At 42.7% G+C, this 23,828-nt stretch overlaps 1 protein-coding gene across 1 annotated transcript in view; it reads right to left on the bottom strand.

Annotated features, from left to right (window-relative positions):
- DIAPH3 (diaphanous related formin 3) overlaps window positions 1-23,575 on the bottom strand; it is a 165,087-nt gene extending 141,512 nt beyond the window's left edge. The window contains exons 1-8 of the mRNA XM_048494922.1: window positions 23,430-23,575; window positions 16,853-16,885; window positions 14,974-15,144; window positions 11,264-11,368; window positions 9,538-9,668; window positions 4,520-4,594; window positions 4,356-4,425; window positions 296-432 (exon numbers count right to left, since the gene is read on the bottom strand). Coding sequence (XP_048350879.1) covers window positions 296-432; window positions 4,356-4,425; window positions 4,520-4,594; window positions 9,538-9,668; window positions 11,264-11,368; window positions 14,974-15,144; window positions 16,853-16,885; window positions 23,430-23,537 — 830 coding nt within the window. The 5' untranslated portion in view covers window positions 23,538-23,575. The remainder of the gene's footprint in view (window positions 1-295; window positions 433-4,355; window positions 4,426-4,519; window positions 4,595-9,537; window positions 9,669-11,263; window positions 11,369-14,973; window positions 15,145-16,852; window positions 16,886-23,429) is intronic.
- Window positions 23,576-23,828: the final 253 nt, after the last annotated feature.

Here is a 23,828-nt window from a genome sequence, read left to right as displayed (position 1 = left end):
GCCTGTTCCAACAGGTAGGGGCCAGAGCTGTAAAAGCCCTGGCCCTTGTAGAGTAGCAGGATATAACAGGCTGAGATCACCAGTAGAGTCCACCTCCGATGAGCGGAGAGGGGCCTAGAAGAAGGCGGTATAGGGAGAGAAGGTCCCTCAGATAAAGCAGAGACTGAAACCCATAGGAAAACCAGCTTTAAAGGTCAATACCAAAACTTTAAACATGACCCGGTACTCGATTGGCAGCCAGTATTCCTTTTAACGTTTGTGAACTGGGCAGCAGCTTGAGCAACCCTGTACTTACATGTTTTCCTCACCGACAATACATATTGCAGAAAGAAGTTTAACTACGTCGGTCATCATACTCGTGTGCTTGGGATCGATAGTTTTAGCCAGTAGCGAAAGACTTCTCTGCTCGCCCATTATTCTTTCCAAACCATACTGAAGAGAACAAAGAAGTTTAGCTTAGTGAGAAGTACATGCTTCAACCAACTAACATGCAGTGCAAGCGAATCCATCTCTACCAGGATAAGAGGCCTCATGACCACTTCTGAATCAAAGCTATGGTCTTCGGGAATGGCTGCAAACAACAGCAGTATGACGAACTTAATGACAGTACTCTCACACACAGTTCACATGCCATGACCAGAAAGTTTCTGACAGGTAACCAAGGCCCCTTCCGCACACACAGAATAATGCACTTTCAATCCACTTTCACAATTGTTTGAGAGTGGATTTTGTATATTCCGCACAGAAAAATCCAGCTGCAAAGTGCATTGAAAGTGGATTGAAAGTGCATTATTCTGCATGTGCGGAAGGGGCCCAAGACTGCAATAGCAGGATCTACTTGGCCATGCAGGATCTTTTCTGTCAGAAAGCACACGGCCACATCAGTCCATAAAGCAGACATCCACCAAAACAGTTAAAATGTTGATCAGAAATGTTTAACCCTCATCTAAACAAATGAACAGTTACTGGAACACAAAACGTTCCGAACATTTCAGTCCTGGTATCTATAACTGGTACAATCCTGGGTTTTTTTCCCCCCCTGCATGCTTATATGGGTCAATCATGTGCTCTCAGCCCTGACCCTGGCTAGTATTTGGATGGGAGAGCTCCAAATACCAGGGTTGTAACAAGACGCAGGCGATGGCAAACCACCTCCAGAAGTCTCTTGGCTTGAAAACCCCACCAAGGGTCGCCATAAGTCAGCTGTGACTTGGCAGCAAAAATATATGAATACTGCATTTCTTTTTTTAATTGGCTTTGGCTTCAAACATATCTACATGTGCCAATGAGAAAGCTGGGTTTTTTAAAAAAAACTTCATGGAAGTTAGGCAACCTTTTTTCTTTGCTCCCTCTGCACTACATTTTCCAGTGGAAGAACATTAGAAAATACGCCTTTATGAAACGTCGTCTTTTCATGACAGGAAATCACCGAGGCAACGTTTAAAATACATTTAGAAAGCATTTGTGTAGAAGGCAGCTCACACTTAACATGGCACAGCATTAAAAGGAGACATCAGAAGCACGGAATGTGTACATCCTATGAAAAGGAATGCCTCCTACAAGCACCCTCGCTTTCCTCAAAACATACTTTTTTTATTTAAAACCTTACAGGCAAATTTTCTAAACTCCTCAAAATTTGAAGGAACTCTTGTTTACGACTAACGCTGTCTATGTGAAAGTGGACCATTTCCAAGATTGGATAATGAACACTTCATATTGTGCACTACAATGCTGATGATTTCTATTTTCAAATTTTTGTTGTGTGTGTATCTCCCAACTGGGGGAAAAAAATGAAATGCGCTTGATATTTCTTACAGCCGCCCCACCTCCAACACCGAGCGCACCTAATTCCTTCTGTGAAGATAATGCTTTTGAAGTAAATAAATGTACCAAAAGGAACAATGGTATATGTTAAGCTGGGTGTGTTGCATTTTATGTTCTTAAAGTATTAACTGAAGTTTAGATAGGGAAAGCAAAACAATTATTGCTTGCAGGAATTTTCTCACATACACATACACTATTTCGGTTTTATTGGGAGGAGGGAAAAAGATAGGGAAATATGCTGTTACCAGACAGATCTGGGGGATGACAGGAAGCAGCGCTGTTTTTAGGAAGCAGCGCTCTACCCATCTTCCTGAAAGGTGCCTTAGCAATACAGGCTAATATGGATGCCATATCCTGGGTATGTACCACGGTATCTATAGGAAAGGAGCCTCCCTGGGCAAATTCTCCCATCTCCCACTGGAAGAGGGACTCCCCACACTTTTTCTGAAGCCTGAGGACCACTATCTGAAAAACAATGACTAAGCCCTGAGAAATGGCCACAGCCCCTGGAATCTGAACAGATGCTCTCTTGCCCACAGAAGATCTGCTGAATGCCAGCCAGCCTGATATAACCGAGGTTCCCCGAAAGCTATTCTTACCTCACTAATCCTATCACACCCCTTCCTGCCTCACTTCTGGGAAACACTCAACCTGTCCCCGAATTGGGATACTTCAGAACTGTGTTTTCATCAGTCCCAATGTAAATCTAATCAACTGCTGGACGCTCCCCGGCTTTGGCTCATCAAGCCGTCATCCACAGCACTGTCCTCTCCAGGAGGACAGGAACTTTCTTTGTACAGGAAGATTAGTTCTCTTAACATCACTGCAGGGTCAGATTTTCGGCAGTCTTTGCCCAGTGTGCCTGGACTGCCTTTTGTCCAGGTTGCGCTGTGTGCCAGGTGCTCTAGCCCTCTTCTTGAAATTTAACGTGAGAGTTGGACTCTCCCCTTTGGAACCTATTCCTCTGCAAGACGATTTTACCCCACCCCACCCCTGCTCTATCCCAACCCTATCTTTCTTCCCATTTCAATCCTAGGCGCTGAAATTCTCTGTGTGACTATATTTTGCAAGTTTATTATTTTATTTTCTCCATAAAAATTGTTCAACTTTACTTTCTGGACTCCTGCGGTTTTCTGATGGGGAAAGACTCCTGTAAACTCAGGTGGCAAAGATCCCGGTTCTCACAACTTGAGGCCGTTTCCCTGCTAATTACCCATCATAAAAGGGACAGACCGTACAGTTTCCGGTAACAATGCCACGCTTCCAAAAGTTTAAAAGTTTCTAGTTATCACTAGTCATACATCACTTGGAGAAAGCAACAGGAGTATCAGCCCAAATTTCTACGGCATATTTATTTTAATTTTTTTTAAGTAACCGAGAATTCTATCCATGGAACTTAGACAATTGCCAGTTCAGGGTATTTTTTTTTTAACCTCAAATGCATGCTGGTAAGCAACGGGACACAAGCGTAAAATTGTTCTAAAGGCGTTTCTGAACTGTCTCACAGCCTCTCTTTCATGATCATCAACTTCTCTCCGTGCATCCATGTGTGATTCTTTTCATACATTCAGCGGTGAAACTTGTATACAACTTCACTGATTCCCCAACAGGTACATTTTAGCATTTTGAATTGCTTAGAAAAGCCTATCAAAACTAACTTAATTTTTTAATTGGTAAGACTGGGTGATCCTATGGGCAGGTGTTCAGAGGAACACGTTTTAAGACCTTCCTTTATCACAGATGGCCTTTGGCACGGATTTGGAACAGGAGGTTGGCCTGGGCTCAGGATGGTTGAGCGGCAGCTTCATGGAACATGACTACTAAGCTGATTCAGGAATCAAGATTAAGAAGTGTCTTTTGGTTCAAGGATTCGTCAATTGGCATACGGAGTGATTGCGAGGAATACTGATATGCTGGGTTGGTTTTGTTGTATTGTTATGTTTTCATTATTATATCGTTGCCATCTCTGAAATTGTGACTTGCCTTGGGTCCTAACCAGATTGCCAAAAAACTTATTTTAGGTAAATCAGTAAGTTGTGAACTTCAGTTCCCTTCTCTACAGAAGAACAGCTCATTACAAGTTGTTCTTAGACAAAAAACAAGCATATAACATAAATGCTAATTAATGCTAATTAACCCCATATATCTGTAAATGTCCTGGGTTTTTTAAAACTTTATTGTAACTTATTTTAAATGCTTAGGTTTTGTTCTGTTTCCAATTGTCAAAAGCCGTAAATAAGTAAATTATCAGAAATACTATACAAATAATTAGTAATGCTATTGTTTCTTAGATCCTTACTACTAATATACTATTTGTTCAACCATGATGGTAATTCATAGCATTTCAACCACAGGAATGAAACAGACCTGGCCAAATACTAACCAAATCAACAATTCTGTGTTTATGTACAGTCAAGTGTCACTACAATTCTTAAAAACGTTTAGTTGAAAGTAATTTTATTTGATTCTATTTACTTCAAAGTATACAGAGGAAGGCAATTTTAATCTCAAACATAAATTAAGCCACTGACCTGGTTATTCATAAAAGCTTTCATGCACTGAATGATCTTGTGTTGTACTTTCTTCAAAATTTTGTCCTGTCTAAATCCAATAAAATAGTTAAAATCAATTCAAACCATAAATGCAAGTTGTTGTTCACATACAGAAGTCAGAATACTTCCACAAAAGTACATACTGTTTGGATTCAACTAGTTTTTCCAAGATGTCCAATAATAATCCAAGTCCTTCATGGCCAAAGCTCTCAACCCAACTGCAGTAAAACAAAGATAAAAAATAACACTCATTAGCAAACAATCACACGCACAAAAAAAGAATGTTAAGTTGTGTGTGTGTGTGTGTGGGGGGTGTTCTTTCTCATTCTACCATCTTTCAAAATCTGTGCATATGGAAATTACATGCTGGACTCCATAACCATTCTTCTTTTAGTTGGGAATTTGTTCTTGTACTTAATTTATTCCTCACTCTTCTCCCCAAAGATAATAAAGATATGTAGCTATTGAATTTCCAAGAGAGACCCTTTTCTCAGCTACCTTCAAAAATCCTAATAGAAGAACATATTGACACATTACAAGTTAATTATTGATGTTCTTAAAAGTAACTAACACAGCAAATCTAAACAAGAAGGATTCTGAGTAGACCTCTTTAAGATTGGGGCAAAACTCTTTTTCTCAGAATTATTTTGAAAGTTGCTCAACAAACAAGTTTAAACTCTGCTTATGTTTAATTTCTAGAGTGTTGGAGATGGACATTTACAGTCTTTCAGTTTTGAAAGGAGGATATCGAAACCGTCAGTTTTTGAAAAGATTTTCTAAAGAACAACTAGGCCCAGGTCTTTATGCATAAAATCTATAAATATATTTGTCACTGCTCATTTGAGATTTTAAAATGGATTCCTGTGTGCCATGTAACTTTACAGGCCTGATCAATCATCTGGAGTTTGCTCACCATCTGAAAGCATTTTCCACATCAGGTCTTTCTCAGACAGGAAATGATAGTTTTTTTTTCAAGTTGTCAACTGCCTGAATATACTGTCATCATTATAAGAAATGTTACTTGAAAATCCAGAAGGAAAAGAAAATATAAAACGAACACACTTCTTCACAATTTAATCTTACGTAACCGTGCAGCAACAACTATGCCTGCTTTAATTGAAAATTACCCCAAATAAATCAGGGGTGAATGTAAAATCCGACTACGATACATTTTACGAACTCATCTTCCATGAACAGAGACAAATCCTCCCCTAAGTCTGATATGCCCCATGGGTGCACATCCCAAGGTTCATGATTGAAGAATCCTCAAAAAAGCACCTGTAGTGATTAATTGGCTATCAAGGTATTGATCGCATCCAGGTTAGATTACTGCAATATGTAGTACCTGGGGCTGCCTCTGAAAACTTGTCAAGAAACTTCAACACATCCAAAATTGGACAGTCAAAGTGCTGACATCAGCACTGGATGCCGTTCAAGGTGTTGGTGCTCACCCTGAAACCCTTGAAGAACTTGGGGCAACCTGCTCCTGCACGGTCCAGCTTCCCACTGAGATTGTCATCAGCTCTGGGGAAGTGAACAGCAGCCATGAGCTCAGCTCTGGGGAAGTGAACAGCAGCTATGGGGAAGTGAGCAGCAGCCAGAGCTAGGGCCTTCTCAGTGGTGGCATCTCATCGCCGTGGTGCCTTTTCTCTCGAAGCCTGCCTGGCGCTTTCTTTGGCCCTTAAATGCTAGGAGGCGAAGAAGTTTTTATTCACCCAGGCTTTTAACTGAATTTCTATCCCATTCCTGTTATATTTGAATCCTGGCCTATTTTCAAACCTATTGAAGAAGAAGAAGAAGAAGAAGAAGAAGAAGAAGAAGAAGAAGAAGAAGAAGAAGAAGAAGAAGAAGAAGAAGAAGAAGAAGAAGAAGAAGAAGAAGAAGAAGAAGGAGGAGGAGGAGGAGGAGGAGGAGGAGGAGGAGGAGGAGGAGGAGTTTATACCTCACCTTTCTCTCTTGTAAGGAGACTCAAGGTGGCTTACAAGCCCCTTTCCCTTCCTCTCCCCACAACTGACACCTTGTGAAGTAGGTGGGGCTGAGAGAGTTCTGAAGAACTGGGACTCACCCAAGGTCACCCAGCAGGGATGTAGGGGTGCGGAAATACATCTGGTTCACTAGATAAGCCTCTGCCATTCAGGTGGAGAAGTGGGGAATCAAACCCGGTTCTCCAGATGAGAATCCACCTGCTCTTAACCACTACACCCACGGGATATTTTAATGACTTCTTTTTATGAATTCTACGCCTATGGTTGTTTTATGATGCTGATTTTGACAATCAGCAACTGTTTTTCACTTTTACACAGAATACTTTGATGATTGGAGAGAGGAACAATAAGCCTATTGTATAAAAATGTTGTTTTAGGTGTGTGTCTTTATTGTCCATTCTTTTTGTACCCTTCTCAAGCAGATCCTTGGAGGGAGTTACGAACTGCCCAGTTCAGGCTTGATCCCATCATGTCTCCCGGCCGGGACGTGGGATCTTCTTCCTTCCCCACCCTTTTTTATCGAACCGGAGTTGCTATAGTTTCATTTTATTCTGGCAATGCTTCATCAGCTCACTAGACACCTGCTAGCTGTTGCAGGCCTGTTCAGGACTGAGGAATGTGGGTTGTTTTGACCCAACTGAAGGCCACGCTGGCTCTGGACTGTGGGACTGGAGGGGTGCCAAACTCCCCTGGAAACCAGGGTTCAGGGGTGGCGTTGTGTGAAAAAGAACATGAGGTCACTAAATACCACAATTTGAAAATCGAGTTACAGCGACTATGGCACAAAGCAGCTGAGGTCATCCCAGTGGTAATCAGCACCCTGGGTGCCATTCCGAAAACACAGAGGCAGCACTTGGAAAATCTTCAAATCGACAAAATCTGTCAAATTCAGAAAGCAGCCCTGCTAGGATCTGCACGAATACTACGCCGACACATTACAACCTCCTAGGCCTCTGGGTGAGGCTCAAACTGTAATGAAAGGCCAACAACCAGCTCAAGAACTGGCAGCTTTGATATCAAATGTAGTAATAATGCATACCCTTGGCTCGAGGCAGCTTACAGTGTTGTACTGAAAGTGCATGATTAGTTCACCAAAGAAACCTTCGTGGCTGTTTGGGATTTCAGACAAGGTCCCATTCAGACACAACAGCCACGACACTCGCTAGCAGCATTAAGAGAAGAGGTGCCTATACCCGAATAAAGACAACATGAGAAATCCACTTGTTGTCATGCCAGCATGCTGTTCCCCATGTGCAAGCAGCACAATTGAGTACCAGCGTGGTGTCGTAGTTAAGAACAGGTGCACTCTAATCTGGAGAACTGGGTTTGATTCCCCACTCTGCCACTTGAGCTGTGGAATCTTATCTGGTGAACCAGATTAGCTTGTGCACTCCAACAGATGCCAGCTGGGTGTCCTTGGACTAGTCACAGTTCTTTGGAGCTCTCTCAGCCCCACCCATCTCACGGGGTGTTTGTTGTGGGGGGAGGGGAGGGAAAGGAGATTGTAAGCCCCTTTAAGTTTCCTTACAGGAGAGAAAGGGGGGATATAAATCCAAACTCTTCTTCTTCTTCTTCCTGATAGCAAAAGCCTGGAACCAAACTCCATAGTGCTGGTTACATCCAAATGCAAACTAGGGTTTCCTTATCCACAAACTGGGATTTGAAGCCACAGCTTCATCCACTTGTGGGAAGAAAACCTCCATTGTGCACAGCAACTAATGCCCTTGCTAGAGGCCAAAGAGAAATATACACACCTGACACTGAAAAAAACTACAAAGCATTATATGTCTTCAAGAAAGCTATAGCAGTGTAACTACAATCAACCCAGTTCAAAGGGGGGGGGGGCAGATCAGCAGCCAGGGCAGCAACACAACACTGCCTCTGAAGAGGCAACCAGAGCTTGCACTGGGGGAAGAAGGAGAAATTCCTTCTCCCAGGAAACCCCATAGAGGGATATGATTTACACAACCCTTTTCAGTGGCGTAAGTACACTCCGCTGAAGGGGGCATTCCCAGTCCAAAACTCTTGGAAGTTGGCTAAAGTCAGCTGCACCCCTGGAAACACCCCCTCCCCTTCACTCTAGCAGTCACCTGCACAGAAGAAGTGACAACGTGTGAGGAAATATCCAGGTTTTGGCCCCACAGAGCCCCACTACCAAATTGAGTCTGTACTAGTGTCCGTGGCACTTTGCGCAACACTGGAACCGACACAACCCTTCAGCCGTTTCCAGTGTGGCTTCAGCATCCCCCCCCCCCCCTTTAGATTGCACAGTTAGATGAGGAAACAAAGTCCAAACCCCAGCTCAGTCAATGAAGTCACCGGCTGCCCCTGGTGCCTACACCAACCAATTATGGAAAGGAATATACTCATTAGATTCCATACCCTGGACAGCTCCCTGGTTGAATTAAAAGCACAAAGCCCTTGTGCGAAGGTTTGCTAATCCACATAATTATTTGCCTTCTGTGTTCTTACTTTAAAAGACCTCCAGAAAAGAATAGAACATGTCGCCAAGGAAAATCAGTCAGGGAGCTCCCTGCCAAAGTAATCTACTCCCATTTGCAAGGAATGGTGCTCCTAGCACTCTACACAATGCATGCGAAGGGAGAGAGAATGCATAAGTGTCGCTGGAGAATAAGTTATGAAATGTACGAATATTTTGCGTTCATAAACTCACACGAACCATCTGTACGTAGACATCTCCATAAAACACACTACAGCTCATTTTAAACCTGTTGATTTAATCACATTCTAATTTTAGTTCAGGAGACCTTTTGGCAACATCATAATGATATGGAGATTAATTTGGTACCAAATGAATGAGTGAAACAGACGAAGTATACCAGCAGCATAGTAATTCAGACATCATCAGGCGACCTTTCTGAACAGCCGCAAAAAACTCTCAAAATAGAACCCGCCATCATTTTGTGCTACTTTATCTGTCCTTCTGCTTACGTTTTTTTTAAAAAGAGATAACCAGTTTGGAAGCAGGTGATTGTATTTGAACCGTTTCTATTAACGGAGTTAGCAAAGATCTTTATACTGATCTAAACAAAACAAAATCATCCACAGCTTTTCACGAAGTTGTTGATTTAATTAAAGGAAGCCCCAATACGAGAAGACTGTCACAAACAGCTGCACCACTTAAAAAAGCAAAACGTTTGAAATGGTGGCATTACCTGACAGGATTACTGGTCAGTGATACACGGAGCGATTCCAAGAGACCAACAAGCCGTTCGTCGGTGGTTCCTGATTTTAGTTCACAGATGAAATCTTGGGGAGTGATTTGTTTGTTGCTCTTCAGGCTTCCCTGAAAAAGCAACATAGGACTTACTGCAAACATTGCTTCCAATTGGGGTGTTGTGGGTTTTCTGGGCTGGGTTTTCCTCCGAAGCTGCCGGCCACAGATGCAGGCGAAACGTCAGGAGAAAATGCTACTGGAACACGGCCCTACAGCTTGGAAACCCCACGACACCCCAGTGATTCCGGCCATGAAAGCCTTCGACAATACATCGCTTCAAATTATTACATGTGGATTTTAAGCTAACATTGGTAAATCAGTACAGGCATAAAATAAGCAGGCATATCTGTCGCCCGATTCACTGCATTTCACACAGGAGGAATTCACAAGCATCGAAGAGACCAAATACTATTCCAAACTTCAAGAGCTGAATTTAGAAGTAGAGATATTTATGATGGTGGTAAAATGACACCAGGCTGATCCTAACACTGAAACAAAGCGCACAACACAAGAGCGAAGATGAGCATTAATGCAGGGGTCACAAAGGGGGAACATTGACTATTATGCCTTTGAGAATCACATGCATGAATGAGCAGCCACTCGCCAAGTACCCAACACGTGTACATTCTGTCACACTAATGCAGGCTGAGAAGCAATGTCTGTACGTGTAAATAAAATGCGATTAAACTCAGGGAAAACGTTCACATCTCAAAAAGGACATAAAATTATTTCTTACAATCAATAAGTTTGATTTAAATTAATATTTCCATCTAAATTGAAACTGAACATTTAAATCTAAACGAATGCAATTTAAATAAGTTTGGTTTTAAATCAGTTCTCTATTTAACTTGAATCGTTTCTCAATTGGAATTAGTCAAGTTCTTCCTTCAACAAATTAACATGCAGACAATGAAATCTGAAAACATACATTAAACCCTACACTCTTGAAATTAATAACTCTCTAACATTCTGGGATCCCTATGAATTTCAGGCTGCAGCAGAAGTGAGAGAGGGAAATCATGCTTCCGTGCACAGCTTCCTGTCACATTCCTCTTGCCACAGAACCTGATCCTGGATGATCAGGCCCTCTGCCCCAAACTGCTTGTTTCACCAGGCTGGATTGGCTTGTTTTCGATGTGATGGACCACTAAATCCTTCTGTGCAACCGTTTTCATTTTTGGGATGAATAATCATTGGGAGGAAAATGTATGGTCTACTAGAGAGAAGCACGTACTTCGATCTCCATAGCAATAATCATCCACTCTGTTGAAGCAGAGATGCCACACTCAGTACCATTGGCTGTGGCGTGCTCACCGGAAAAGACGGAGGGAGAGGACAGGCTGGTATCAGCCGCTCCAGAAGCAGCAACCTGCAGCCTTCCCCAGTTATTCTGGCTAAGTGAGTGTTCAACGCGACTGCTTTTAAATTCATGGGCCAAAGAAACACTGCATTTTCAAGGTGAGGAGCTACCACCAGACCACTGCCTGACACAGTGAAGAACACAGATGCATTTCTTAGGCCCGCTTCATATGTGCCACAAGCAGCAGAGGAGTCATTTTTGCACGGTGTATTCTCACACTGGAGGCACGTACGTGAACAACCTTGTTCCCAAAGATGGGGCAGCAGATGCTTTTCCAGCAAAGATAAAGGGGAAAGGTACTCACCGCTTTAGACTTAGAACTAACATATTGCATCACCATCTCTTTTTTGGTATTGAAGTCCTTCTCTCTCAGGGGAACCTTTCTACCTTCATTTAAATTCATATCTTCCTAAGAAAAAAGGAAAATAGAGTTAGCACAGATGTGCAATTCTCTAGTCTAACTGGGAATTAAGCCATCTCCTATCCTACGCCGCTTTAGAGTCGTCAACAAGATGGTATCTTATTTCTTCCAATAGTATCATCTTATTTTTGAGGAATATGAAGAAATCTCTTTTCAGGCGCTACAATCACAGTGTCATTTGTGGCACTCATGAAGGATTAGAGAAGTAGCCAAGACTGTGAAAATGGCAACTATACTTGACTACATTCCTTCCATTCATTTTTCACCATTTCCTTTACAACACTTGACGTAAAACCCGTTACTGCTATTGTAATACAATTAATTCAAGAGAACGAGACCAACATAAAGACTAGAAATCTTGTTTTCAGGAACCTTTCCCAGTCCCTGAAAATATATTAGCCATTTCTACACAGGATAGTTTTTGTTAAAAACCTTCTAAGGAAGGGAAAACATCCAAGCCACTATTAAATTAGCATGTTAACATGTGACAGGTCACTGTATTCTATGGAGTTGTGCCTGTCAAGGGACAGTCGCATGACTGACAAGAGGTTGAACAGAATAACTGACAAGAGGTTGAACAGAATTCTTCAAATGGCAGTTGGAAAGTTCTCACAGTTGACTGAGAGGTTAGCAGAGTTTTGAAGCAGTTGTGTGAGCTGTCTGGTGGAAGATTCTCCCCAGGAGTGAAAAGGAACAAATTTGGGGAAGTTTGAATCAGAAAAAGATAGGTATCAGCTAGGGACTTAGGAAGGGGGGGTTTTTTTCACAGGTTCAAACCCCTTCCATTACATGTCTGGCTTGCTTGAAACAATGCATGGAACGGAACAGCCGGAAAGTCACCTCACTCACTGAACCCACCCCATTAAAAATTTATACCTACATCACTGGTATCAGCTTTACTGAAAATTTTTGGGTTTTTAAAACCTGAAGATAAAATTTACCAAAAAAATTGTGCTCACCCCTAATCTGAACACAGTGAATTTAAGGTTGCAGGGAAAAGGAAACCTCGTGTGTGACGTGTATTTTGAACTGAAAGCTTTTGAAGCAAAACTAAACATTTTTGTTAAGAAAGTGAAGTTAACTATTCAAAGTTTTCATGCTGCAATTTTTGAGAAGGCTGGAAATTCACAAATCTATGCTGAAAGAAACATCAAAGATGCAGGTGGAATTCCAGAACAGATTCACTTATTGCTATACGCATAGAAAGGAACTAAGAATGTTTCAGAATCCATTTGAAGTAGCTCCAGAACATTCAAGTAACTTTTAATCTGATGGAACTAAATGATTTGCAAAGCCAGAGATCATCTCAGAGATATTTACAATGAAAATATCTTAGATTTCTATTCGGGCCTATCTGATATACCATATTCATCAACCTAAAGAAATTTATTGCAGGCATGCTCAATCTTTAGCTCCACATACATCTCTGAAAAAACTTTTTCCAAGATGGAAATCGAGAAATTCAAACATAGGTCAAGATTGACAAGTGAATATTTACATGACATTTAAAAAATGTCCGTCAGAAACATTGACTTGGACATTAATTCCTTGGCTACTAAAACAGCCAAAAAATCACACCAACTAGGTAAGCATATGTAATTAAAAGGATTCCAGCAAAAAATATTATTCCAAATTGGATTACAGTCAAGTTAATATCTCTTCATGGACCTCTTAATGTTTCTTTTTGATCTAATAGGTAGGTTAATAATTTTGCTACATTTTGATTTGGGATGTGATTTAAAGGGCTACCAGGTATTAGCTTTACCCTTGGAAGGGAAAAAAATTAAAGTCAGACAAACGTAACAATGTTCACGTAGTTCCAGCTCCAGTTAGAAGACAAAAGTTCCCTCTCCCAGAATTACTCAACAAGTTGCCTTTATTTCTTGCGGTGTAAATTAACTTCCATCAGCCACTGGTCACAAGAGAAGAAAACCGAACCAACGAGGAACAAAACACAGCAACACAAGATGAACAATGAGCTAACTTTCATCATAATTATGTAAACAATCAACAAAGGGATTTGACAAAAGCGGCACAGGATTTTGGCAGCGCTACAGCTCCGGGTGCCAGCAGTGACATCCTGATGCTTACAGGCAAATAAAGAACCAAGTGTTTGGAAGCGTTTATTTGCAGCAGACATCTAGAAGAAGGAGCACATAAAGAAGCACTGAACAGGATTTTGAATTGAAGGAACGTGCGCACCTGGCACTACCAATCGCACGCCTTTATCAACCGATGCACATGCTTTTGAGATACACAACAGAGAGAATTCTTCAAAGGCAGGCTGCCTCCGCCATCAGCATGATGTCTTATTGCAAGCCATGTTCGTGCACTGTGATGTGGAGTCGGTTTGTCAATTTACAGCAAGGGGAGAGCCATTCATTGCAGGTCGGTAGTTCTACACCCCAACACTAGTTAGTTTCACTCGCAACTAACTGCAGCTAATTGTTTTCCCAGAAGACTTCCATTCAAGGCAGTGCTGACAGCGTGCTAAACAGGCACAGAGGTAAAGAGATCAACCCCTACAAAAGATTTAAGGAAGCAACATTTTTTTGCTGGTGTTACTTTACAGCATAGGTGTCAAACTCGTGGCCCTCCAGATGTTATGGATTACAGTTCCCATCATCTCTTGCCAGCATCATGCTGGCAGGGGATGATGGGAACTGTAGTCCATAACATCTGGAGGGCCGCGAGTTTGACCTGTGCTTTACAGCAAGAGAACCTGTGTTCCGACTAGAGACGTAAAATTTCCAGAAATTTTAAAGCGCCCCCCCCCAAAAAAAAACCCAGTTGTTTTTTTCCTTTCCCCCCCCTAGAAACAGAAATTTGGGGGAAATTTTGAAATATATGTAACATTTACTGTCCTATCTGCTTTAACGTAAAATACTTTTAAAACTTGGGAGCGTATGAAATTGCAACTTTTGGCATATTCATGGAATGCAGAAGTTATAAATGCCTTAGTTTTGCTTAAGCACAACTTCAAATATACCCAGAACTCGAGACAAAACTTAAAGCTGATACACCCTACGCTGTCTTAGCACATGCATCTTATTTTTGCTATCTGGTCGTTAGAGAGAGTTCAGTTTTCTTCTGAGGCTCCGGTGCAGTTTCTGCTCCTTATCCTTCTAATCCTCCCCCTCCAGCAAGTTAGGGTAAGAAACTACTTTCTACTCAGTCTGTGGGTAAAGATGTCACAGTGATTTGAGGGAGAGGTGAAAGGTATCCACAACTCAGGTCAAAAGGATTCTAGAAGTTAAGCAACAGCCGCAAAGCAGTGAAAATCCTGCATGCTCCCTTCAAGAAGACTAGACTTCCTCCTCAGTGCAGAAATGTACTTCACATTTAGGAGCTGTATGTGCATATCTTGGCTTTAAAACCATTTCACTCCTTCTGAAATAAACAATTTCACAGGGTTTTTTTTTCAGTACTCTCCAAACTTTCCATGGAAGAAAAAAATCAAAGAAAAAAGCCTTGGAGAAAAATAGGGGGGAAAAAGATGATTTTTTTTTCCGGGCCCCCACACCTCTAGCCTTTTTATCAAAATGAATAAGACAGCATGATAGAAAAGCATGATGTTACACGAGGATCTTTACCATCATTTTTTCAAACAACGTTAAGATCTCTCTATCAGGCAACGGAGTAGGGATAAAGGCGTCTCCATCAGGAGTTACAGGCCAGTCACTGGTTGAGGAATGCTTCAGATGTGGCTGAGGAGGTCTGTCCTTTTTGCTGCCTGGAATTCGTATGCTGGCAAATCGATCCATCTGCAAAAAAACAACAAACGCCCTCAGAATAAGCACATTTCAGAAATTTAGATTTTATCCGCATCAACAGAAAACGTCTTTTTATTTCAATCTATAAACCTAAAGCCGGGACAAGTGTTTATTTACATATGTACAAAAAAAGAATAAAAGGCTCAAATCGTAAAGATAAGCTTATCAAAACGGTAATGACTAATCTCAGAACTGGGGGCCTACAGGCCAACAACGGGCTTTAGGCCAAGTAATAATATTTGGTGGGAGACCTCCAAGAAATAGCCAGGTTTGTGACAGGAAGGCGGGCAATGGCAAACCACTTCCGAACTTGCCTCGAAAGCCTTCAAGGTTGCCGTTAAGTCAACCACGACTTGATGACAAAATAAATAAATAAAATGCTTGGCACCAGAAGAGGCTGAACTTCAAGGCGCCACAAAAGTCAGCAATGCCAAAAAAAGTGGTCACTCCTCAACACTGTTGTAGCAAATTCTTTTTGGACCAGAAGTTAATCTAAGCATTGCAGCAGCTCTTATTCATAGCATATAGATGGTTTATGATAAGCTCAAATGTTACACCGGCACGTATCTCCTGTTGTAACAAACAAAACTCAAATGTCAACAAGCTAAAGTCGGCCCAATTTCAGTCTCTGTGCAAGATAATTCCTTGACCAGAATATGTACTTGCAGTACACTGCTTGAGCTTGCTGCAAAAATTATATTTTCTGGCAAACAGTTAAAAATTTGTAATGTGATTTGGTTGCCCTATGAAAAGGTTTAGAAGTTAAAAAAATTACTTAACTCATTATTTTAGATACAACTGATGATACTGAACACTGGAGATGGTTTCATTCTTCATAATTTAAAGAGTTCTTTTACCTTAGGACAGCATGTTTACTGTAAGATGCAGTCAAGGAATTCTTAGAGGTAATATTGTGGTGGAGTTAGACACTACTGCAGGCTAGTACAGGGTATCAAACTGCTAGAATTTCCAGCCACAATTTGTGGACTGTGTATAACAGCTTTTATTAAGATCTTTGTCAGTGGAAAGGCTTGTGCATTCCAACCAGCAACTGAGAGAGAGATGAATTATGCCTTGCTTTTACGTTGAATTTTTTAAAAGTAAAAACGGGCATCTCTGGGTTGCTGAAGTACGAGAAGTATTGTTCTAGGAGGCAACCTTGTAACCTGATTCAGTTTGGTGTGTATTCTTTCTCAATTTCTGCTTGTTAAGGAGATCTCTATCTAGCTTTTTCCAAACAGTTTTTGTTGTTAAAAAAAAACACCTCTCCCAGTTTAACCAGACATGAGGTTGTGAAATGTACATTTCGCTGTTTAAAGAGGTAAGGAATCCCTGTTTCACCCACCCCCCTGTTCCTACGAAACTGAGATAGCTTCTTTTCTGCATTAGCCAGGCACATATAACCTGTTCTTGGAATGGATCCATGAACCACCTTTTAGAGATCTGCTGGACCTAGTCTGAGAAATCTTGAACCAGAAGAATTACTGCAGTACTTTCCCTTGAAGATGCAGAATAGCACAGGAGTGAGACTGCTGCATTAAAAGAGCCACTGACGACTGGTCAGTTAACAGACAAATTTGCACAAAGCTCAGAACAGCTGACCAAAGCTGTTTTTTCTTTGCTACAATGAAACAACTACATAATCTGAAACCAAGGCACCAGGTTAGCCCGGCAACATTAAGAAAACATTAAGTCTTACCACATCATCTGTCAGAGTCTTGATGTGCAAGTGCTGTAAAAGAAATATTCTGTTATGATCTTATCTTACATTCAATAGGCATTAAGACCCACAGATAAAAGTGACACACTTTCAAGGTTCCGCTTTTCCACTTTGCTCCTATTTCTAAGGTACATACTGGGATACATGTGAGTGTTTTTTTGGAAGCAATTTACCAAATAAATTCCAAGTTACCCATTCCCACGTTCCTAGTTTGGCTGCTCACCAAATACTAGTTCTATTATACGGCCCCTTCCGCACATGCAGAATAATGCACTTTCAATCCACTTTCACGATTGTTTGCAGGTTGATTTTCTATTCCACACAGTAAAATCCAGCTGCAAAGTGGATTGAAAGTGCATTATTCTGCATGTGCGGAAGGGGCTTCTGTGGATAATGCAGCCTTTCCTTCTTGCTCAAGGGTAGGATTAAGCCGGCTTCTGTATGCTTTTGTTCTGCACTGTCAGTATAATTTGCTTACTATTAATTACGCTTAATCTAAGATACTGTTTTTAAAAATATCTATCAGAAAGAAAAATAAACCCCTGGATTATGGATGGGCCCAGGATTGAGCAAATGTTGAATGCAACTATTTAGGTTTTCATTTTGCCTCTTCCAGTAAGTGGAAATTTCATTTTTCCCCCTTTCTTGAGTCTACTAAGTATGTTTAGATGCGATTATGGAATTCTTCTGACATTCTGGAGGGCAATTTATTCCTTTCGCTCTGAAAGTCTATAAAACAAAAATCAGATCCTTTCTGCTTTATGGAGCTCTAATTTGGCTTCCTGCTCTTTCCTCTTAAATTAAATCTCTTCAATCAAAATTTCTACATGCCATCTTTCTAGTGCCTAACTGTATTTCAAATTCCAACTCATACTTAGAGGCTGGTCTTGGCTCCATCTCCTTGTTACCTTAAAAAGGTTATGGTGAATTTCCAATTGTCTGTATTAGACAAGGATTTTCTCTATAATCTTCAGCTTGACCCTTTTGTGCCTTAGACACAGGTAGTAGATGAAAAACTTTAAAGCTTACAGTGTTATTATCCAAGTTTCCAAGACCTTCCTTTAGTTATGAGTAAGATACTTATAGATTTAGAATGAAAGGACTGTCTTGAATTAGGTAGCGATGCCAAAAGAAAATGTGCACCCACTTTCTGGGACCCAAGCACCCCATCTTTTCCAGGGCTTCCAGGTTACTTAAAATCCTTAACCAATCCAACCTTGTGAAGACTCGTCTTCTTGAACAGACAAAATGCTTCACCCCTCAATAAATTATCTGGCAGATTCTCAGATAATCCAGTTATACAGAGAATCTGCCCTTGCGGAAGGGCAAAGACAGAAAGACTCATTTTTTAATTCCAGTTGTGATTTATATTCTCCTATAAGACCTTCTTTAACTACTCCATTGATCTCACACTTTACGGTAAGTTTGTGTGATTAGTATTTAATACATTTTCCATTTGGTAAAGATAAGGCTGTTATCCATCCATAGCTCATTATTTAATGGCTGCCTTGAAGATATGCCCAAACCTTTGATCAACTGATATGATCAATGAGGAGCAGCAGTGGCGTAGTGGTTAAGAGCCGGTGTACTCTATCTGGAGGAACTAGGTTTGATTTTTATGGGGTGGGTTCGGTGACTGAGGGCTTTCCGGCTGTTCCATTCCATTCATTGTTTCAAGCAAGCCGGACATGTAATGGAAGGGTTTTAACCCGAGAAACCCCCTCCCCCTTACCTACGTCCCTGGTGCCAAGAAATTTCTTTGTGACACCAGTGTGGTGTAGTGGTTAAGAGCAGGTGCACTTTAATCTGGAGGAACCAGGTTTGATTCCCCCGCTCAGCCACCTGAGCTGTGGAAGCTTATCTGGGGAATTCAGATTAGACTGTGCACTCCAACACACGCCAACTGAGTGACCTTGGGCTAGTCACAGTTCTTCTGAGCTCTCTCAGCCCCACCTACCTCACAGGGTGTTTGTTGTGAAAGGGGAAGGGAAAGGAGATTGTAAGCCCCTTTGAGTCTCCTTGCAGGAGAGAAAGGGGGGATATAATCCAAGTCTTCTTCTTCTTCTTCAATGCTCATTTTGCACTGGAACTGGGCACACATCTGGCCTTACAGGTCTCCAATGAGGGCAACCAAAGTTCAAGGACTACTGCTAAGATCAAGGTTAAAATTACATCTCAAAAGCTCAACTGCCTTCAACATCTACTTTAGATCTCCTACCACAAACTGTAGTCACGGGCAAAGAAAATCCACGAGGGGAAGCGAGACACACACTATGCCATTTCCAAACATATTTAAGGTGAGTGGCACTATAAAGGATTCTTTCTAACTCAGTGTCACTCTGATGTAGCCAGTCTGCAGAACGATGCACTATTTCATATCCCTTTGCTCTGGATTCATCTGGACTATGAGATGCCTAAATAGGCCACAATTCATAGCCTGAAAATGCAGGCAAGATCTTCCAAAATTATGTATGAACAGGATCCCCCACCCTTGTTGAGCCTGCAGGCACCGTTGGAATTTTAACATAGCCTCGTGGGCATAGCCACCACCTGTGTGCAACAAAGCGGCTGCTGAAGGAAGCAAATCCAGCCCCAAAATGGTTTCCACGGCATACCTTCACTTGCACAGTGAAGATCCGTGTGCTGTGGTGGAAGCTGATGCCAAAACAGTGGATCTGCAGAGCCAATCGACAGGGGTCAAACATGGGGGGGGGGGGTCCTGATCTCTAGCATTCTATTCCACATAACCTCTAATATCTATGCAGTTATTTTAAAAGTATTACATGCAGCAAGGACAGGTATACAAGGCAGAAGAAGAGTTGGGTTTATATCCCCCTTTCTCTCCCTTTCTCTCCTGTAAGAAGACTCAAAGGGGCTTACAAACTCCTTTCCCTTCTCTCCTCACAACGAACACCCTGTGAGATGGGTGAGGCTGAGAGAGCTCCAAAGAACTGTGACTAGTCCAAGGTCACCCAGCTGGCGTGCTGGAGTGCACAAGCTAATCTAGTTCACCAGAAAAAACTTCCACAGCTCAAGTGGCAGAGCGGGGAATTAAACCCAGTTCTCCAGATTAGAGTGCACCTGCTCTTAACCACTACACCACGCTGGTGCCACAAAGAAATTTCTCAGCACCAGGGACATAGGTAAAGTGGGGGGGGGGGGTTTCCCCTCGGGTTCAAACCCCTCCCATTACATGTCCGGCTTGCTTGAAACAATGCATGGAATGGAACAGCTGGAAAGCCCTCAGTCACCGAATCCATCCCATAAAAAATCTATACCTACATCACTGCTAGACACCATGACAACTGGGCTTTTGCAGACACTGTTAACATTAAAATCTCACTGTCATATTTTCTACCACCTGAAGCTTCCAAACAGTCTTCCAAAACAGCCCAACACGAAGCAAGCAACAGCAACCTTGGTATGAACCGGTGCTAGCAATCCCCAGAGAATTATTAAGCTTTACAGCTGCATGTAATATGTCGTAGGAATGTGCGCTGCCTTTAAAAATGTCAAATTCAAAAGTTTTGTGCACAAGCTGTGCCTTCAAGCTAGAGAATAAGGGGAGGAAAGTTATGAAGTCATTCCCAGGAAGTCTGACTCAGACCTTCAAGAATGAAAAAACATATATTTCAAGTGTTTCAAGTAGAGGTTCAATTTCAAATCTAAACATCGCTCCTTACACACTGTTGCAAAGCACTGATTGGACTAAAGAGCGTTCAGTTCTACAAACCTGCAGTGGTAGAGAGGCAGGAAGCGTTATCACAACGTAAGCAAGAACAGGAACAAGCGCAGCAGAACTAACCTGGGTGAGATCAGGGCCAGTTTGCCGGCAACGCAACTCCTTGGGGTATCAGGGGGAGGAGCATGAGTTATGCTGATGCCCCGGTGGAGGCACCACATTCCATGCTGGTAGTGACAAGCCGGGTCTTGAAAGGGATGCCCCTTCCGATCACCCCTTCAGCCAGATCAGTATAAGCCTCATTGTCACTACTAACTCCAGTGACGCTCACCGGGCATCCTGAGTGGGTCTCCCAACAACAATGCTCATCCCAAAGATACCCTGCCAGCAGCAACGAGAAATAAAAATAACACGTGTGTGTGTGTGTGTGTGTGTGTGTGTGTGTGTGTGTGTGAGAGAGAGAGAGAGAGAGAGAGAGAGAGAGAAGAGAAGAGAAGAGAAGAGAAGAGAAGAGAAGAGAAGAGAAGAGAAGAGAAGAGAAGAGAAGAGAAGAGACATGGCACGAACCAGCTTGATGGCAGGGTGGATTACTGGGCAAAGACCTAGCAGAGCCATTTTCCAATTCCGGTGTAACCAGAAAAGCAGCATCGCCAAACACAAATAACCATTCAGCAAAGCAGTTACCTGTGTATTCTTGATGAGAGACAACACGGGGTTGTGGTTAGATTTGAGGGACCCACTTTCTGCCGTGAACCTCCCAAGGGGACTTGGGGCCAGCCCCTCCCTCGGCCTAGGCTACTTCCCCAGATTGTTTTGAGGATCTAAAAGGAGAACCTCATGAGAGAAAGGCCAAAAAAATGCATTAAACAAAAAAGTTGTTTATTTTTCTCTATCTTTTTTTTTTTTTTGGCTGCCAGGCTGTTTTATTTGGTGAGTCTTCTAACGGGATTTGAGTTGAGGGCCTTTCAGGGAAGAAGGAATATATACATATATTTATGGATTTAGTATCATGCCACAAGGGAAAGGGACACTGTACAGATTTTAAGTAATAATAACGCCACACAAAGGGTCAGAGGTAATCTCGCAAACCTCCAGGTGGAGCCTAAAGATCTCTTGGAATTGCAACAGATCTCCAGTCTGATCAGCTCCAAGGGAGAAAATGGCTGCTTCAGAGGGTGGACTCTATTGCACAAACCCCGCCTCCCAAATATCCAGGAATTTCCAGACCCTTAGTTGGCATCCCCAGAGAGCAGAAACAGGATTGCCCATAACTTCACCAATAGCTCTTCAACGTGTCAGGTGGAAGTTTTTTAAACAAACACATGGTTGAAAAAATATTTCCAGTGAAGCTGTTTTTCAGCCCCCAGCCCCCAAACCCACAGTGAGTCTCCACCTGTCTACAAAAGGAACCCCATGGACAGCTCCTGCTTCCTCTTCCATCCCTCAAGAAGAAAGTGCAGCGTACTGGTGAGAGTGGATCTTGGTAGAACCAGGGGGCATTCATTGAAAATGCTGTGGGAAGAATAAGGACTACTAAACACTTCTTTACGCAACGTGTGATTGGTGTTTGGAATATGCTGCCACAGGAGGTGGTGATGGCCACTAACCTGGGATAGCTTTAAAAGGGGCTTGGACAGATTTATGGAGAAGTCGATCTATGGCTCCCAATCTTGATCCTCCTTGATCTGAGATTGCAAATGCCTTAGCAGACCATGTGCTCAGGAGCAACAGCAGCAGCAAAAGGCCATTGCTTTCACATCCTACATGTGAGCTCCCAAAGGCATCTGGTGGGCCACTGCGAGTAGCAGAGTGCTGGACTAGAAGGACTCTGGTCTGATCCAGCAGGCTTGTTCTTATGTTCTTATGTTCAAATCTCCATTTGTGCCATGGAAGCTCATTGGAGAATCTTGGGCCAGACACACTCTCAGCCTAACCTTCCTCACAGGATTGTTGTGAGGACAACGTGGAGAAGAGCAGAGCAATGTAAGACAATTTGGATCCCTGCTGGAGGGGAAAGTAGCATATAAATAAAGTAACTGAGTATACAAATAGCAAACTTTCCTTCAGAAGCAGCTGATCCCGCCTCAATTTGACCAACAAATTTTTTCAAATTTGTTCCACCGGGCCTTTGGAGTGTCCAGTCGCTGAGTGGCGCCCCCTTCCCCCTCCCCCTCCCCCTCTCCTTCCCCCCCTGCATCTTCTTGCACATACCATCTGTTGCACTTTACCACCTATTATCCTCCCAGAGAGGAACCTGACCCCTCCCTTTTCTTTTACTGGGGTGATCTAAATTGAATTGGCCATAATAGGGCACCTATTATGATGCTAACCGCTGTTTTTAAGTAGCTTTTAATAGTTTTTAGTATTATATTGTTGTTATCGATTTAATTAATTGTATATGTGAATGTTGTTCACCGCCCAGAGCCCCCAGGGGATGGGGCGGTTTATAAATCGAAACAATAAATAAACAAACCCCAGGCCTTGCCTACCTTACAGGGATGCAGTGAGGATAAAGTGGAGGAGAAGAAATTATAAACAGCTCCTTTGGTGGGGGGATATAAAGCTTTCAGCTCCTCTGGGGGGGCTATAAAGAAAGCTGGTACAGATGGAGGGAAGAACCACCCTCAACGTAACTGACAACCCCTGAGCCTTCCTTGCCTCGCAGGGCTGTTGAGAGAATAAAAGGAGGAGAGGGGAATTATAACTTGCTCTCAATCCCCATTTGATGAGGGGGCCAAAAAACCAAAACAAAATACACCAAGGAGGGGGGGAGACCCACCCTCCATGTGACCCACAAACTCTGAGCCTCGCCTACCTCGCAGGGCTGTTGTGAGGCTAATATACCAGGCCCCGCCCCTCAGCCCGGATACTCACAAATCTGGGCTTCTTGCTGCTGCTGCTTCCTCCGTCAGGGATCTCCCACCCCCTTCCTCCTCCGCCTGCCAGGGGGACCCCGCGGAAGGGTTTCTTTCCTCCGTCCATGCCGGCCCCTGTGCCAAACCTCTCCCCAACGATCCAAATCCTCCCGCCACCGCCGCCCCGCCCCTCTCCGCCTAGTCCAGCCAATGCGAAGCCGCGGAGCTCTCTCCGTCTCCTCCCGATTGGACAACTTCTCCGTCAGTCTCGGGAAAGCGGCTTCCTGATAGGCGTTTTCAGGTTTCAACGGCCCAATGTGGAAGCCCAGCGGCGTTTTGCGCTTCTCCGGGCCTCGCGTGTCGAAGAGCTCCCCCTAAAGGGGAGAAACCTCAGGATGGGAAATTCGGTAAGCGCATT

Source organism: Sphaerodactylus townsendi, linkage group LG04 (genome assembly GCF_021028975.2).
Source record: "Sphaerodactylus townsendi isolate TG3544 linkage group LG04, MPM_Stown_v2.3, whole genome shotgun sequence".
Classification (NCBI taxonomy): Eukaryota; Metazoa; Chordata; class Lepidosauria; order Squamata; family Sphaerodactylidae; genus Sphaerodactylus; species Sphaerodactylus townsendi.
This window is presented reverse-complemented; position numbering and strand designations above follow the sequence as displayed.